The sequence below is a fragment of the Cervus canadensis genome, chromosome 26 (genome assembly GCF_019320065.1).
Source record: "Cervus canadensis isolate Bull #8, Minnesota chromosome 26, ASM1932006v1, whole genome shotgun sequence".
NCBI classification, from domain to species: Eukaryota; Metazoa; Chordata; class Mammalia; order Artiodactyla; family Cervidae; genus Cervus; species Cervus canadensis.
Genome location: NC_057411.1, coordinates 27980280 through 27997051, shown reverse-complemented (window position 1 = coordinate 27997051; position 16772 = coordinate 27980280). Strand labels below are relative to the sequence as shown.

Here is a 16772-nt window from a genome sequence, read left to right as displayed (position 1 = left end):
CCAGTCCTGTGGCCACTGCTGAGTTTTCCAAATTTGCTGGCATATTCAGTGTAGCACTTTCACAGCATCATCTTTCAGGATTTGAAATAGCTCAACTGGAATTCCATCACCTCCACTAGCTTTGTTCCTAGTGATCCTTTCTAAGGCCCACTTGACTTCACATTCCAGGATGTCTGGCTCTAGAATAATTATGTCTATACAAACAATTTTTTCTATAGAAATAATGGAGAGACCTCTAGCATGGTTGATGAATACAATTCTTTTTTTCCACCCCCAATATCTTAACACAGCTTTTTCTTCTCCAAAAGCTTCCCCCCTCCTTTGTACACACCCTTCACATGACAAACCCTTACCCATCCCCCACGACCAGTTTAGTCGTGGGGTGCTAGATCACCCGGGTAGAGGTGCTTGCTGGCACAGATCTCCTCATGCACTTCGTAAAAGCACTAGTTACATTGTGTTTTAATTGCTGTTAACAGTGTCCCGCTAACTTGTGAGCTCGTGTAGATAGCAGGGGCAGCGTGTATCCATCCTGAGTTCCCGCAGTTCGTATCTGGGGAGAGGGTAGAGACGCAGAGAGCAGGCGATCTTCCCGCGGTCACCGCGGGGCCTGCGGCGAGAGGGCGGGGGCGTCGCCGGGCGAGGGTCAGGGAGCCGCCGGTGCTGGGCGGACCCGGGAAAGGCCGCGGGGCGCTCGGGCCGAATCGCGGCCGCCGCCGCCGGGCACATGACTGCGGGCTCAGCCTCCGCCCCGCCCGCTTCCCCGCGCAGCTGCCGCCTGTCGCCTCCCGGGGCTGCGGTGTGTCGGGCCAGCGAGCGTCTCCGCGCTGCGCGCTCCCTTTGCCTCGCGAGCTGCGCCAGGCGGGCGCCGCGGCTGCCGCGGCCGGAGAAAGCGAAACCAAAGCGGGACTCCCACTCCCCTCCGGCCGGCCGGGTGCAGGCGGGGCCGCGCTCGCCCAGTCGCGGAGCCGGGAGCCGGGCCCCTCGGCTGGGCCGCGGACGCCCGAGGGTCCCGGGTCTTCCGGCCGCTCCGGCGGAGCCCCTCCGTCTCTCCCTCCTTCCTTCTCATCCGGTCGCCGACCGCCCGGCCCCGGAGCGGTGCGCGGAATGGGCAGGTGCTGCTTCTACGCGGTGGGGACGCTGTCCCTGCTGTTGCTGGTGACCAGCATCACGCTGCTGGTGGCCCGAGTCTTCCAGAAGGCCGTGGACCAGACGATCGAGAAGGTGAGGCGTGGCGGGCTGTGTGTGTGTGTGTGTGTGCGCGCGCGCGCGCGTCGAGCGGGGTTGGGGGGACACTTCGAGCCCACCCTCCCACTGCTGAACCTTGTGCAGGGTGGATCTGCACCCATTATAACCCTAGTCCAGCGGCTAGGGCCCTCCTTTCTTCCTTGTCTTCTTGGGCTGGGTGGTTTAAGAGTTAAAGAAGGCTGGAGAGAAATAATTCTGTTCCTTTTAGAGTAATAAACAAGACTGTGGGTCTGGACTTTGAAAGAAGGCTTTCACTTACATTCTGTCATTTGTTTTCTGGGCCCTCCCCGCGCCCCAATCTCTGTTGGGCCCAAACTCATTTCCCTCCCACTTCATGAAGAAACAAACTAAATGAAAGACACTGCAACCCCGCAGGTGTGTTGGCTGTTTGCCCTGGCCTTTGAAGTGGTGTGCGGTGGGGATGAGAGGCCGGTGCCTCCTCTGTGTGCCTGCCTCCCTGGGCTGAGCCCCGCACTTGGTAGCCAGGCCAGGCCTCTGGGCTGGGTGACATTTCAGTTCATCAGAGCCTGTGCTGACTAGCTGACTTAGCAGCCTGGTGTCTTGTACCAGAAGTCTGTGTTGCTTTGTCTCACCATGGATTTCTTGCTCTTCTCAAACAACCCTAAGCTTAGGCAAAGCTGCATTTAAATGTTTAATCTGAGCCCATCTCTTCCTCTCAGATGAGTGGGCTGGAGAGCTGGTCACTTCAGGCCTCTCCATCCTATGATTTCACCAGCGGTCATTTCTCCTGCCCTTTCACCGACATTCACCAATCTGTGTGGAAAGAGGAACCAGAGAGAGTTACTGAAGTCACTTTTTCCTTTTAAAAAAGTTATCGGAGAAGCCTTTCTTGTTAGCACCCATCACCGCCTGATTTCTCCCACTTGTTTACACTTGCCGCTGGCCAGATAATAAAAGCTGGGGCCTCCTCCAAAATTGGTCCACATAGCATAATTGTTTCATTCCAGGTGGCAATAGACCTATTTTTTAAATAGAGGTTTCTAAAAGCCATCAATTACTTGAAATCTGAAGCAACTTAAAAAAAAATGCCATGGCAATGCATAGTTTAATTTTTTAAAAGTTCACATTGCCAAGGGGTGACAGGACCCACTGTCTGAGCTTCTCAAAGGCCATTGTTCAAAGCATGTTCAGAGAAAAAACTAAATCGAATCTCTCCACTCTTGTCTACCTGCAAATCCATGGCAAGGTAGTTTAAGGATGTAACCTCTTGCTTGGGTGTCTAGAGTTAAGCATTCCAATGACAGTCAGTTGGATTTTCTTGGGTGGCTTTGAAAGGCTGTTTCAGGAGAGGTCTGTGAGATGGGTGATGTCCCCACCCTGTGCCTCAGGTATTGTCAGCCTTTGGATGCTCTGCGGGCCTGCATTCATGGGCAGTGGGTCGGGAGGTGGCGGGGGTGGAGGGCAGTTGTAAGGCAGTTGGGCTGGGGCTTAAGTTTGCACTGATATTTGGTGATTGGCTTTTAAAGGTGGTTTTCTCCATGAAGAATGGACTCTGATCTGACTGTTAAATAAAAGTACAGGAGAAGTGACCTTTCAGAATGGCCTCACCCTGTTAAGGGACACTGCACCAGGTGGTGTGTGAAACTGAATGACAGGGCTAGGTGTGGGCAGGTGTGGAAATATGGGAAGGCAACCAGAGGTCACGCATTGCCATCATTACCACTCCGCTTTCCTGGGTCGCCTGTAGGGGGATAGCATGAGATGGTGGAAAGGGTAAGGACTTTGCAGGTCAATTCACAGTCGTGAATCCGGCTCCACCATGTACTAGCTGGGTAACCTTAGGCTAGTACTTAACCTTTCTTAATTCTAGGCTTTTCCATCTGTAAATGAGGATAACAACTATTCATGTAAATAGAAGAATTATAAGAATTACTAGAGAAAATGGTTGTACTTCTCCTGGGATACAGTAGTATGTATAGTTATTTGTAGGGCTTCCCTGGTGACTCAGCAGTAAAGAATCCGCCTGCAATGCAGGAGACATGGTTTCAATCCCTGGGTGGGCAAGATCCCCTGGAGAAAGGAATGGCAACCCACTCCAGTGCTCTTGGCTTGGAAATTCCATGGACACAGGAGCCTGGAGGGCTCCAGTTCATGGGGTTGCAAGAGTCAGACACGCCTTAGCGACTAAACCACCACCACCACCACCATAGTTATTTGTAAATGATAGCAATTTTATTTTTGTTAGAAGCAAATAAAAAATACATGAGATTGGAGGTTAGACACCCTATGTTCAAATCCTAGCCCTGACATTTCTAGGCTCTTTGCCTTTGGGCAAGTTACATAACTTCCCTGAATCTCAGTTTCATTCCTGAGAGAAATGAGGATGTTAGCCATCCTGGGGGTGCATTTACCATGAAACTCACAAAGCTTACACTTTGGGTCCCTCACTTGCTTGGGCCCTTCCAAGGCCCTTCACCTAATTCTGTATCCAACGTTTTCTTTTCTTAGGGACATCCTCCATACCTTGTATGAGCTTCACACAGACCTAGGATCTGCCTGTGTGTGTGCTGTTGTGAAACTGAGTGAGGTCACCTGTGTAAAGCAATAAGCATAGTGTTAGGCTTTGAATAGGTGGCCAATTATAGCTGCCATCATTATTTCCATGGAAATAATGGAAATTCATTATGGAAAATTCATTCATAACTTACTTTAATATACTTGTAATACAATCTGATATTCCTAGTTCTTAATTTTTTTCCTTTGAAGATTGTCCATGTCCTGCTTTGTCTACATCAAAAAGCAGAGAGAGAAAAAGGATGAAAATCAAATGAGTAGGTTGGGCTAATTGTGAGCAGCTTAGTAACATAATTCCTATTAGAAGACTCTGGCTCATTTGATAATTGTCTGTGAGCCCCACAACAGCCAGAGATGACTGAAGGGAGATTTTGATCTCGGCTGTTGAGTAGAGTGGAAGGAACCAAGACGGTCTGGTCCCGTTTTTGGCTTGTTATAGTATGCCGTACACTGAGAAAGCCCTGTGACTGTTTCTCTTTGTCATTGTGTAGTCACTCAGTCATGTCTGACTGTTTTGTGACCCCATGGACTTAACCAACCAGGCTCCTCCATCCATGGGATTTTCCAGGCAAGAACACTGGAGTGGGTTGCCATTTCTTTCTCCAGGGGATCTTCCTGGCCCAGGGATCGAACCTGCATTTCCTGCATTGGCAGGTGGATTGTTTACCACTGAGCCTCCAGGGAAGCCCATTGTTTCTCTTTACTTTTCTCAATTGCAGAAGAGGCAGAGAAATTTTTCCCATCTTGGCTACTCACACCCACATCCTGGAGGATACTCTGAGCATTGGCCAGGCCCTCTTTGTTGAGCATTTTGACCTCCCTGAAGACAGAGCTTTGCAGGGGCCCAGCAATCTCTTTTTCTGTCTAGAACCTGGAAGGGCAGGGTTTTATGTTACATTTCATCTGGTAACCCCCCTAATTGTTCTGGCAACTAGGGCAGTGCCTGGTACGTGGTGGGTAAGCTAACTAGCTGCTTACTAGCTGCTGCCTCACTTCTAATTGTTTTAGTTGAGAGAACAGTGTCCTAAGAATCCACAGAGCTTGGTGAAAATTCCTTTTTTGGTCACTAACAAATACTTGGATTAAATTGGACAAGCCAAGTAGCAAGTTATTGAACCCCTCAAAACCTCAGGTTCCTCATCTTGAAAATGGGGATCATAAGAATACCTACCTTTGAGTTGTTGCAAGAATGAAATAAAAGGATCGATGTAAAGCGTATAGTACACTCCCTTCCTGGTGCCTGAATTTGTGATCCTTATTTGTATAGGCAACATATTTGCACAGCAGCTGTTCTTTTCACAGACAGGAACTAAAGAGTAGATAAAGGTCCTTCTAGCTCCAAAACTCTGAGATTCTATGACACAGGTACGTGACCTGTGCCCGAGAGCAACTCTGCAGCGCAGGATATTAAATTTGCCTTTCGGCTTGCTGAGTGTTTGAATATCTCCCAGAAATGAGGGCGCAAGCTGGCCAAGGGCAAAGTTGGCTAATAAGAGATGGGCTGGCAGGGGAAGCAGCAAGAGGGCAAGAGACTGTTGTCACTTTGCTTCCTATTCATAGACCAAGGAAGGACGACAGCCTTAGGGTTCAGGGCTGAGAGGAACATGACGGAGTCACCTACCCGGCACCGGAAACCTGAGGCCCTGGGCAAATTCCAGCTGGCCTGCTTGGGGAGTGAGAGCAACCTTGGAGCTCGAAGAGATAAGTTTAACCAAATAACACTGATTGGTGAAGCTATGTGATGTTTTTAAAGAGTCAAATGAGGAAATCATCTTCATTTTTGTTTCTATAAAGACAATCAACTATATATAATCTTCAAGGGCTCCTTCTTGCCTAGCAACCCCATTTCCTGATTTGCCTCTCTTCAGGGTTATAAAGACATAGAATCTTAGAGTAGGCATCACTTAATCTGTTATTTTCTAGTCAAGGAAACTGAGACTGTAAATTCAAATATGGATAGTGGTGGGTATCAAATTAGGAGCTTCCAGGAGGTGCTAGTGGTAAAGAATCTGCCTGCAATGAAGTAATCTAAGAGATACAGTTTTGATCCCTGGGTCAGGATGATCCCCTGGAGGAGAGCATGGCAGCCCATTCCAGTATTCTTGCCTGGAGAACCCCATGGACAGAGGAGCCTGGCAGGTTACAGCCTAGAGTTGCAAAGAATTGGACATGACTGAAACGACTTAGCACGCATGCACATATTAGGGTGTTGAATTACCTTTACGCCTATATGACCCTGGAAACATAGAGAAGTGACTTATCAAAGACCACATGATTAAGTTAGGTGCATAAACTGGGTCTTCTAGTTCACTTTTCCCATCCTGAAGGTGATCATACATCCCCATTGCCTGTGAGAGTTCTGGCTTATTTACACCTGCTATCCTGGAGCAATTACTAGCGCCTTCTTCCCTTTCAAAAGATTCCTGGTGACCATAAATTCTACCCTCACACATCACGTTATCCTCCACTCCTTGGCGTTAAAGAGGAGCAGTGCTCTCTGAGGAAATGAGGCATCCTCACGCTAGCTCAAGAAAGAGGATTTTTTTTCTTTTCTCTAAGGTTGGAAGAGGAAACTGGTAGAAATCAAAGGGTGAGAACCACAGCCCAGTTAGGCCTGCGAATCCAGTAGAAACTGGACAGTCAGCAGGATCCAGGCCCAGTGTGTCTCTCACCTCTTCCTCTGCCTTCCCCACCAGCTTCCTCTGTGTCCTCGGGCCCAGGCTGGTTCCTCATCTGGGGCTTCCATAGCCCTGACCTTCTGTGATGCTCCAGCTGCTGAGCCTCCCATGGACACGCTTCATCTCAGTTTCTTCCTTCCAAATTCGTGACAGAGTCATGTGATTGCTCCGCATCAGCAGAAACCGTAGCTCTATAAACAGAGGCCATATCCTTGCCGGAGTCTTTAACTCCTCAACAAAACCATCCAACTTCTCCCTGGCTTTTGGAAATGTGATCTGGTGATATCACAATCTTATGATGTCCCTTTCAGCATCTTACTAATTCATGGGGACTGTGGGTGTATGCATTACTAAAGGTTAAGGCAAGGGATAAGTCCGTAGTTCTCAGTGTTTTTCCTGGACTCTAGGGAACCACATCAGAATCACTTATGGAAAAAACCCAGACCCCACCAGCCATGTGAATCAGAGTCCCTGGGACTAGCCAAGACTAGGTCAAGACCGAGACTGATTCTGTTAACCCATGTCTTCACTCCTTGAGATGGCAGTTCTTTTTCTCTTTGTGTTTTATTGTTTAAAAAAAGTTATTTATTTATTTTTGGCAGCACTGGGTCTTCATTGCTATGTGTGAGCATTCTCTAATTGTGGTGTGTGGGAAGCGACTCTTCATTGTGGTGTGCGGGCTTCTCATGACAGTGTCTTCTTTTATTGCGGAGCATGGGCTCTAGGGCACGTGGGCTTGATAGTTGTGGCACATGGGTTTAGTTGGTCCGTGGCGTGTGGAATCCTCCTGGACTAGGGATGGAACCCGTGTCTCCTGCATTGCAGGGCAGGTTCTTAACCACTGGACCACCAGGGACGTCCCTGTATTTTATTCTTTATTTTTGCCTGTTTTTCTGGTAAAGAGAAATATATGCCATTTTAAAAAGTCAGAGACAACAAAGAAAAAAAAGTCAGAGACAACAAAGAAAAAAAAGTCAGAGAAACAAAGAAACCACTGTTAAGTATATTGTTGATTAATCCACATTTTTTCTTTGTGCATTATAGTAGCACGTATACTTTACAGAAATGGGGTGCTTCTGTTCCCACCCTGTATTTATTTTTAATTTCAACTGGTATAACTAGCATACAAAAGAGCTGATAATTCTAGTTGGGGCTATTATTCTTAGTAATTACTACTATTCTGCAGGTTTACATCAAAGAAAATATCTTTTGGGAGGGAGGGGAAGGTCTTTGCTTATGAGAACTGTTTTTTGCTTTCTTGCTTCACTGTCAAGCCACAGTGAAGGGGCCATCTGTTCTGCCAGACACTTGCTTGTTTCCCAGGGAAGAATCAGCAGGTGGGATTATAAAATCATTAATGAAAACACATGATACTGGCCAAGAGGCTAGGCGGCATTTATGGTCTATATCATCAAGATACATAGTCTATATCCAAGATATGTTACATGAAGCAACCATTTTTTATGAAAGCTGGTAACTAGTCAAAAGCAACTGAGAAAAATAAAGGCTACTTTCAGTGTTTGCTCTCTATATCCAAAAGCACTTTTAGGTATATTCTTTGGCAGTCATCCATTTATTTAGGAAATATTTACTGAGTATGAATCATTTGTGAGGCAGTGTGCTGAGACCTATGGGTACAATAGTAAATGAGACACGGTCCGTATCCTTACGGAATTTATAATCTAATTCAGAATTCTGGGACTCAGATGCCTTTATTCTCTTAAGGATTATTGAAGACACCAAAGAACTTATGTTTCTATTGGTTACATCTATCAATATTTATGATACTAGAAATTAAAACTGATACATTTTTAAAACACAAGTATGTGCATGCTAAGTCACTTTGGTTGTATCCAACTCTGTGACCCCATGGACTGTAGCCCACCAGGCTCCTCTGTCCATGGGATTTTCCAGGCAAGAACCCTGGAGTGGGATACCATGCCCTCCTCCAGGGGATCTTCCTGACCCAGGGCTCGAATCCCCATCTCTTTCGTCTCCTGCATTGACAGGCAGGTTCTTTACCACTAGCCCCTCCTGAGAAGCCAAAATACAAGTATACATGAGTACATATTTCATTAGCTGTCAGAGCAATGACATCATTACAACCTGTGTAATCCCTAGAAAGTTCCACTACACGCTCATGAAAAAATGGGAGTGAAAAGGGCAGATAATGTCTTGGTGTTATTACAGAAACAGTTTTGACCATCAGGAATCTCCTGAGAGGGTCTTGGGGCCCCTCAGACCACCCCTTGAGAACTATTGATCTGGTTTTCATTTACTTTTGTTGACTTTTAGAATTTTTAAAATAACATAATAGACCTGCTTTATTTCTGTAAGGCCACTTTGGGAACTATGTTATTAATGTTTTCAAACCACCAGGGTCTTGTTTACTTTGCTATATATTTATATGTCTGTTTGGTGTCTTCCTTATGAGAACTGTTTTTTGCTTTCTTTGTTTCTTTGTTTTTGTTTTGTCTTTCTTTGTCCAGCATGAAGGACAGTGGGTTTGGGCCATCAGTGATGCAGGTTCAGGGAACCTCCTGTATTTTCCTGTGTGTTAATCAAACCAGACCAGAACATTAGCAGCTCCATAATTGAATTCTTCAATAATTCCCCTCCAGCCTCAGCCCTGCCAGAGATTCTCCATCCACAGGACATAATTCAGTATTTAAAGCTACCCCCAAAGCTGTCTTTGAAGGTAGGGGTCCGGCCATATGTAGCTTTGTATCATCTTCTCAACCTGTTAAATGAATGTCATACAAAATAGATAGTTATTAAACATCACGTGGATGAATGGAGAGATGAGAACTTAACATCTTCAGGATGATTTTGGTTGTATATTGTTATTCTGCTACACATTTTTGTTCCAGTGGTCACGTTTGCCCCACTAACCTTTATACCTTTAAAATCTGGAAATTTCACTGAATAATCCAGCTTTCCAACTTCTCTGGGAACCTGTGACTGTTTGGGGTTTTTTGTTGTTGTTCATTTTGATTAATTTTTGTTGGACTGTAGTTGCTTTTGTGGGATTCCCCGGTGGCTCAGTGATAAAGAATCTGCCTGCAATGCAGGAGATGTGGGTTTGATCCCTGGGTCAGGAAGATCCCCTGGAGAAGGAAATGGCAACCACTCCGGTATTCTTGCCTGGAGCATCCCATGGACAGAGGAGCCTGGAGGGCTACAGTGCATGGGATCACAGACAGTCGGACCCGACTTAGTGACTAAACAACAGCAAACATAGTTGCTTTACAATGTCAAGTTAGTGTCTACTGTACGGCAAAGTGAATCCGCTGTATGTACTCACCTAGCCCCTCTTTTTTGGATTTCCTGAATGTGCCTCTTTTGCAGTACAGGCCCCGTCACAGTCTGTGTGACAGCAGCTGGGGCAGAATGGAGGCTGCCCTTCAGACAGGACCTCACGCCCTGTCCCCACCGCCGTCAGACTCCTGTTGTCCCCGACCCCCGGGTCCAGGGAAGGTGCCCTCTGTCATGGGGTTTGCTCTGCTGTCTTTAACAGAGTGGAGAGATACCTGTTTGTATCTGATGCTCTTTACCACAAGAAGGAAAATGAAAAGATAGCCTGAAGAGGTCATTTGTTGCTCAGCTACTCGGTTGTGTCCGACTCCCTGTGACCCCGTGGACCGCGGCACACCAGGCTTCCCTGTCCTTCACCATCTCCTGGAATGTGGTCAAGCTCATGTAGTCAGTGATGCTATCCAACCAGCTCATTTTCCGCCACCCCCTTCTCTTCCTGCCCTCAATCTTTCCCAGCTTCAGGGTCTTTTCTAATGAGCTGGCTCTTTGTCGCAGGTGGCCAAAGTATTGGAGCTTCAGCTTCCGCATCAGTCCTTCCAATGAATATTCAGGGTTGATTCTTTTAGTATTGAAGAATTTAACGTGCATTTAACAAAAATGGGAGAGGGCATATTTCTGTGTAGAAGTGAGTATTAATGCTAGGGTTTGGCATGTAAGCATGCACAGACCTGTACCTGCTTCGTTCCTTGACCTTCCCCACATGGCTCCTTTAGCTTCAGAATTTTACATTCTTTCTAAAGAAAGCAAGACAGAATGCCTTGCTTCCTTGTTACAGGAATGTCATCATTACTCTTGCAAGTCCCATTTTAAGGATATTGCTTCTAATATGATTCTTCTGATAATCCACAATAATGGAAGGAATAGGAGATGTAGATATAAACAGGTTAGGGAAACATCCCTTGTTTCGTCTTTGAGAGATAAACTCACAACCAAACAGGTTGTAAAATAATAAGACTGGCTCCACAGGTTATACAGAGAACCTGGCATTAGTGCCATGGCCACACTTCTTATTTATTCACATCTTGAAATCCTGTTTTTCATCCACTCATTCAACTGTTCCTACATCCCCCCACCCCCATCCCCTGCCAGCATCCACATATATCTCCCCACTCTTCGCCTGGTCCTTTTGATTAAGTTTCTATCTGGTGGCTGATTTTTCTCCCTTTGGGCTGGCAGTTCTCGACCTTGGGTTCACATTTGAAATTACCTGGAAGTATTTAGAAAGTATTCTACTGGGTGTTTTGTGGCAGGAGCTTTTTCAGGATAACTGTGCTACCCTCTTGTCCTATATGTGACTTATAGACAGAGCAGCAGCTGACACACAAACTCACATTGGAGCCTCAACTGTCAGATCTCATTAGCTGAAATTATTGGAGTTGCAATTAAAGCAAAATGAGTTCAATAACAGTGACATTAAAAAAAAAAAAAAAAGAAAACCAATGCTTTTGTTCCTAAGTTAAAATAAGGTCAGAGAATACGGGTAAAATGTTAATGGCAGCATATTTCTTTTACCTCAGTAGAGTATTTAGAAAGGTAAATAGTACAAACTACTTACATTACTCCAAGAATCTGCACTGGGTTTGCTTGATTTCAGGGAGAAATTTTTAAAATAGTGCAAACCAACTGGTGTTTTGATATTTGGTGAGTTTTATTAATGTGGAATCCAATGAGAATGCTCCACACACTATTAGATCAGGTTTTCTCAAAGTTGGTCTGCATTATCTCTGGGTAAATTTAGACCCTGTAGATGGCAATGTGGATGCTGAGTTTGTGTTTAATTATTAAGCAGCACTTTGTTGAACTAAAAGTACAAGCAGCAATTCTCTTGAGGCCTGCAAGTTTCTGAAAATATTAACTTACTTGCATTAAAGCCCAGTGCAGTTCCCTGAGGGCTTATTCTTATCATCTGCATGTGGCTTTTATCAGGACAGCTGGTTCCTCAGCCATCCTTGTGCTGCTTTCCCGAAAGATCTCCCCAGGCTGGTGTGGATGTGGTGTGTCTCGTGGCTGTACTAAGTCATGGGCTTCCCCGGTGGCTCAGACAGTAAAGAATCTGCCTGCAGTGCAGGGGACCCACGTTCAATCCCTGGGTTAGGAAGATCCCCTGAAGAAGGAAATGGCAACCCACTCCAGTATTCTTGCCTGGAGAACTCCATGGACAGAGGATCCTGGCGGGCTACAGTCCATGGGGTCGCAAAGAGTCAGATATGACTGAGCAACTAACATGTCTCAGCAGAAGCAGCTAATCCAGTCATACCTGGGAAGAAGGTGGAATACTCCATGTTGCTGGTTCTTAAAGGGCCTGTTGGGATGGCAGGTGATGGGCTGAGTCAGGTCCCATGAATTGACGTCTTGGGCTGCATCAGGACCTCAGAGTTTATCCTGTTAGCAGTGGGGAGAGTGTCTGCCCTGATAGGCACTTTTGATGGAACTCTCTGGAAGCTGATGTAGATAATACCTTTGAAAGGGGCAAAGCTGGAGAAAAGGATACCAATTGGGAGACTACCTAACACTGAACCATATTGCCGCAGTCCTTGCCAGTAATGAGATGAAAGTGAAAGTGTTAGTCGCTCCATCATGGCCAACTCTTTGCAACCCAATGGGCTATAGCCCACCAGGCTCCCGTGTTCGTGAAATTCTCCAGGACAGAATATGGAGTGGGTTGCCATTTCCTTCTCCAGGGAAACTGCCCAACCCAGGGATCGAACCCAGGTCTCCTGCATTACAGGCAGATTCTTTACTGTCTGAGGCACCAGGGAAGCCCAGTGATGAGACAGGCACAGGGAAAGAAATGGAGAAGAGGAGGAGGTAGGACTCCTCTCATCACTAGGACTGAGTGATTAGGGGAGAAATCATGAGCCCCTTTTTTGGTCACGTTGATGTTGAGCAGCCTGCGAGGTATCCAGGTGGGAATTTTAGGATGAAAGTGTAGGTCCCTCAGTCATGTCCAACTCTTTGTGACCCCATGGACTGTAGCCCACCAGGCTCCTCTGTCCATGGAATTTTCCAGGCAAGAATACTGGAGTGGGTTGCCATGCCCTCCTCCAGGGGATCTTCCCAACCCAGGGATTGAACCTGGGTCCCCTGCATTGCAGGCAGATTCTTGCCTGTGTGAGCCATCGGGGAAACCCATGGATCCATATAATTGATATTATCCCAGTAATTTCAGGCATAGCCCTTCTTTGGGCCTTGCACATGAACGTTCACTGTTACATGCATGTCAGTGTTACGTCCTTAGCTAAATGTCTTCTTGAAACAGGGCCTATGCTTGTTGGGCACAGAGAAAGCTCTCAGTATGTACATATTGGCAAATTAACTGAAAGGTAGGTTTTTCAGTCCAGATGATTAACCTGGCTTTCACATTGCAGATTGACCACGTAACTCAATCATCTTTACAATATTTCTCTTTTTTATTTTATTTTTTTTTACAATATTTATCTTTTTAAAAATACTTATTTATGCATTTTGTTTTTGGCTGCTTTGGGTTTTTGTTGCTGCATGCTGGCATGCTCTAGGTACAGTGAGTGGGGGCTACTCTCTAGTTGCAGTGTGTAGGCTTCTCACTGCAGTGACTTCTCTTGTTGCAGAACACGGGCTCTAGGGCCCCTGGGTTCAGTAGTTGTGGTATACAGGCTTAGTTGCTCTGAGGCATGTGGGATCTTAATTCCCAGACCAGGGATCAAACCCATGTCCCCCGCATTGGCAAGTGGATTCTTTTTTTTTTTTTTTTTTTATTAGTTGGAGGCTAATTACTTCACAACATTTCAGTGGGTTTTGTCATACATTGATATGAATCAGCCATAGATTTACACGTATTCCCCATCCCGATCCCCCCTCCCACCTCCCTCTCCACCCGATTCCTCTGGGTCTTCCCAGTGCACCAGGCCGAGCACTTGTCTCATGCATCCCACCTGGGCTGGTGATCTGTTTCACCATAGATAGTATACATGCTGTTCTTTTGAAACATCCCACCCTCACCTTCTCCCACAGAGTTCAAAAGTCTGTTCTGTATTTCTGTGTCTCTTTTTCTGTTTTGCATATAGGGTTATCGTTACCATCTTTCTAAATTCCATATATATGTGTTAGTATGCTGTAATGTTCTTTATCTTTCTGGCTTACTTCACTCTGTATAAGGGGCTCCAGTTTCATCCATCTCATTAGGACTGGTTCAAATGAATTCTTTTTAACGGCTGAGTAATATTCCATGGTGTATATGTACCACAGCTTCCTTATCCATTCATCTGCTGATGGGCATCTAGGTTGCTTCCATGTCCTGGCTATTATAAACAGTGCTGCGATGAACATTGGGGTGCACGTGTCTCTTTCAGATCTGGTTTCCTCAGTGTGTATGCCCAGAAGTGGGATTGCTGGGTCATATGGCAGTTCTATTTCCAGTTTTTTAAGAAATCTCCACACTGTTTTCCATAGTGGCTGTACTAGTTTGCATTCCCACCAACAGTGTAAGAGGGTTCCCTTTTCTCCACACCCTCTCCAGCATTTATTGCTTGTAGACTTTTGGATAGCAGCCATCCTGACTGGCGTGTAATGGTACCTCATTGTGGTTTTGATTTGCATTTCTCTGATAATGAGTGATGTTGAGCATCTTTTCATGTGTTTGTTAGCCATCTGTATGTCTTCTTTGGAGAAATGTCTGTTTAGTTCTTTGGCCCATTTTTTGATTGGGTCATTTATTTTTCTGGAATTGAGCTGCAGGAGTTGCTTGTATATTTTTGAGATTAATCCTTTGTCTGTTTCTTCATTTGCTATTATTTTCTCCCAATCTGAGGGCTGTCTTTTCACCTTATTATAGTTTCCTTTGTAGTGCAAAAGCTTTTAAGTTTCATTAGATCCCATTTGTTTAGTTTTGCTTTTATTTCCAATATTCTGGGAGGTGGGTCATAGAGGATCTTGCTGTGATTTATGTCAGAGAGTGTTTTGCCTATGTTCTCCTCTAGGAGTTTTATAGTTTCTGGTCTTACATTTAGATCTTTAATCCATTTTGAGTTTATTTTTGTGTATGGTGTTAGAAAGTGTTCTAGTTTCATTCTTTTACAAGTGGTTGACCAGTTTTCCCAGCACCACTTGTTAAAAGAGGTTGTTCTTTTTTCCATTGTATATCCTTGCCTCCTTGTGTCAAAGATAAGGTGTCCATAGGTTCGTGGATTTATCTCTTGGCAAGTGGATTCTTAACCACTGGACCACCAGGAAAGTCCCTCCAGTATTTCTTTTGATGGTAGTATTACCGCATTACACCTGGAAAAATTCGTCATGTTCTGCACTATCCAAAGTCACATGGTAAAACTGATTTGGGACCTTATGCTGACTTTTAATTTAGCATACGTGGAAGACTCTGTTGGTTGCAGGGTTATCTAGTGGCCCTGGGAGGTCTTGGAGCCCAAGTGATGGTTTCTCCACAGTTTCACCGTCTTTCGGGGGTAGGTTGCCAGATAAAATTCAGGATGCCTAGTTAAATTTGAATTTCAGATAAACTTCAAGTAATATTTTAGTGAGTATGTCTATGCAATATTTTGATTCTCTTCAGTTTATCAGTTGTTAGCATCCTGCTGTAGTGACTTCATCTTTCTCTTATATACTCTTTATTGAATTTTTTGAATGCAAGTTGCAGATATTATAACACTTCGCCCCTGAACCCTTCAGCATTACATTCTAAGAACTAAAGCATTTTTGACATAGCCTATGCAATATTTTGGGCTTTCCAGGTGGCATTAGTGGTAAAGAACCCACCTGCCAATGCAGGAACCATTAGAGATGTAGATTCTATCCCTGGGTCAGGACGATGCCCTGGAGGAGGGCATGGCAACCCACTCCAGTATTCTTGCCTGGGAAATCCCATGGACAGAGGAGCCTGGCAAGTTACAGCCCATAGTGTCGCACAGGGTTGGACACAACTGAAGCTTAGCATGCATGCATGCAATATTTGCGATATCCTTGGGCATCCTGTGTTTTTATTCACTCAATCTGGCAGCTGTACTCTGGAAGTGTGATGGGGTAGCAGCTCCTAGAGTGGTCAAGTATGGACTTTACAAACCCACAGACCTAGACTTGGTGGGATTTGACTTGACTCAACTGTCTCTGTGACTCTGGGAAAGCTGGTGCCCCCATTTCCTTCCCCATAAAATGGTAATTCTTACCTTGTGAGGCCAATGGAAGGCTTAAAGTGTCCATAATGCCCAGCAGAGCACCTGACTCGTGGAGACTTTGAGTTAGTAGCAGCCTGGTAGGAATGGTAATTGTCCTTCTCTGAATTGAACATCAGGGAAGGAGATAAAAATAAAGAAGCAACTGTTTTAGAAGCGTTGGCAGCTGTATTTATAAACTCCCTTCTGTTCTCTCAGTCCTCTTCTCTATGTGGGGTGTACACACACACCCCCTCCCACACCATCTACTCTGGGGTTTACAGTGTACACTAGGTTCCTTGAGGGCCATTGCGAGTGGGGAGGTGGGGCGCCAGGGGACACATTGAAGGTGCAGGAGGGAATTCCCTGGAGGTCTAAGGGTTAGGACTCTCCACTTTCACTGCTGAGGGCATGGCCAAAAAAAAAGAAAGGTACAGGAAAAACCGATATTCTTGGGAGCAAAATTTGAGTGGGTTCAAAGTCAAAGATGGTGTGAGGCTTGTCAGGATGTTGACTCAGCTAAGAGTGACGGGGAGAGACCGGGGGTGGGGGTGGAGGCCTACGGTGAGAAGTCCCGATTGTACCAGCACCTGCATTGGTGTTTTTGTTGTTGTTAGGTTTTTATTTGGTTTGCTTAGCGAAGGACTCCAGTCGACCAGATGTTTATTTCCATCCTGAAAATTTGTCGTCAGCTTGAAACTTGGAGAAGTTAAGTTCAAGTCAGACTGTCATGAGAACAGCCAGTTTTACCCTCCCTCGGGGAACGATTTCGCCGGCCTTCTTTCTGGGAACCCTTCCTCTTGTTTTCGGACGGTTTTGTTTTGTTTTTTACCTAAACTGGATACAAACCCAGCAAAGT

General features: G+C 45.6%; 1 protein-coding gene across 1 annotated transcript in view; it reads left to right on the top strand.

Annotated features, from left to right (window-relative positions):
• The first annotated feature begins 1096 nt into the window (after positions 1-1096).
• The window catches only part of SCARB2 (scavenger receptor class B member 2), an 83747-nt gene continuing 68071 nt past the window's right edge, over positions 1097-16772 (top strand). Inside the window, exon 1 of the mRNA XM_043447914.1 lies at positions 1097-1224. Within this exon, the coding sequence (XP_043303849.1) occupies positions 1108-1224 (117 nt within the window). The 5' untranslated portion in view covers positions 1097-1107. The remainder of the gene's footprint in view (positions 1225-16772) is intronic.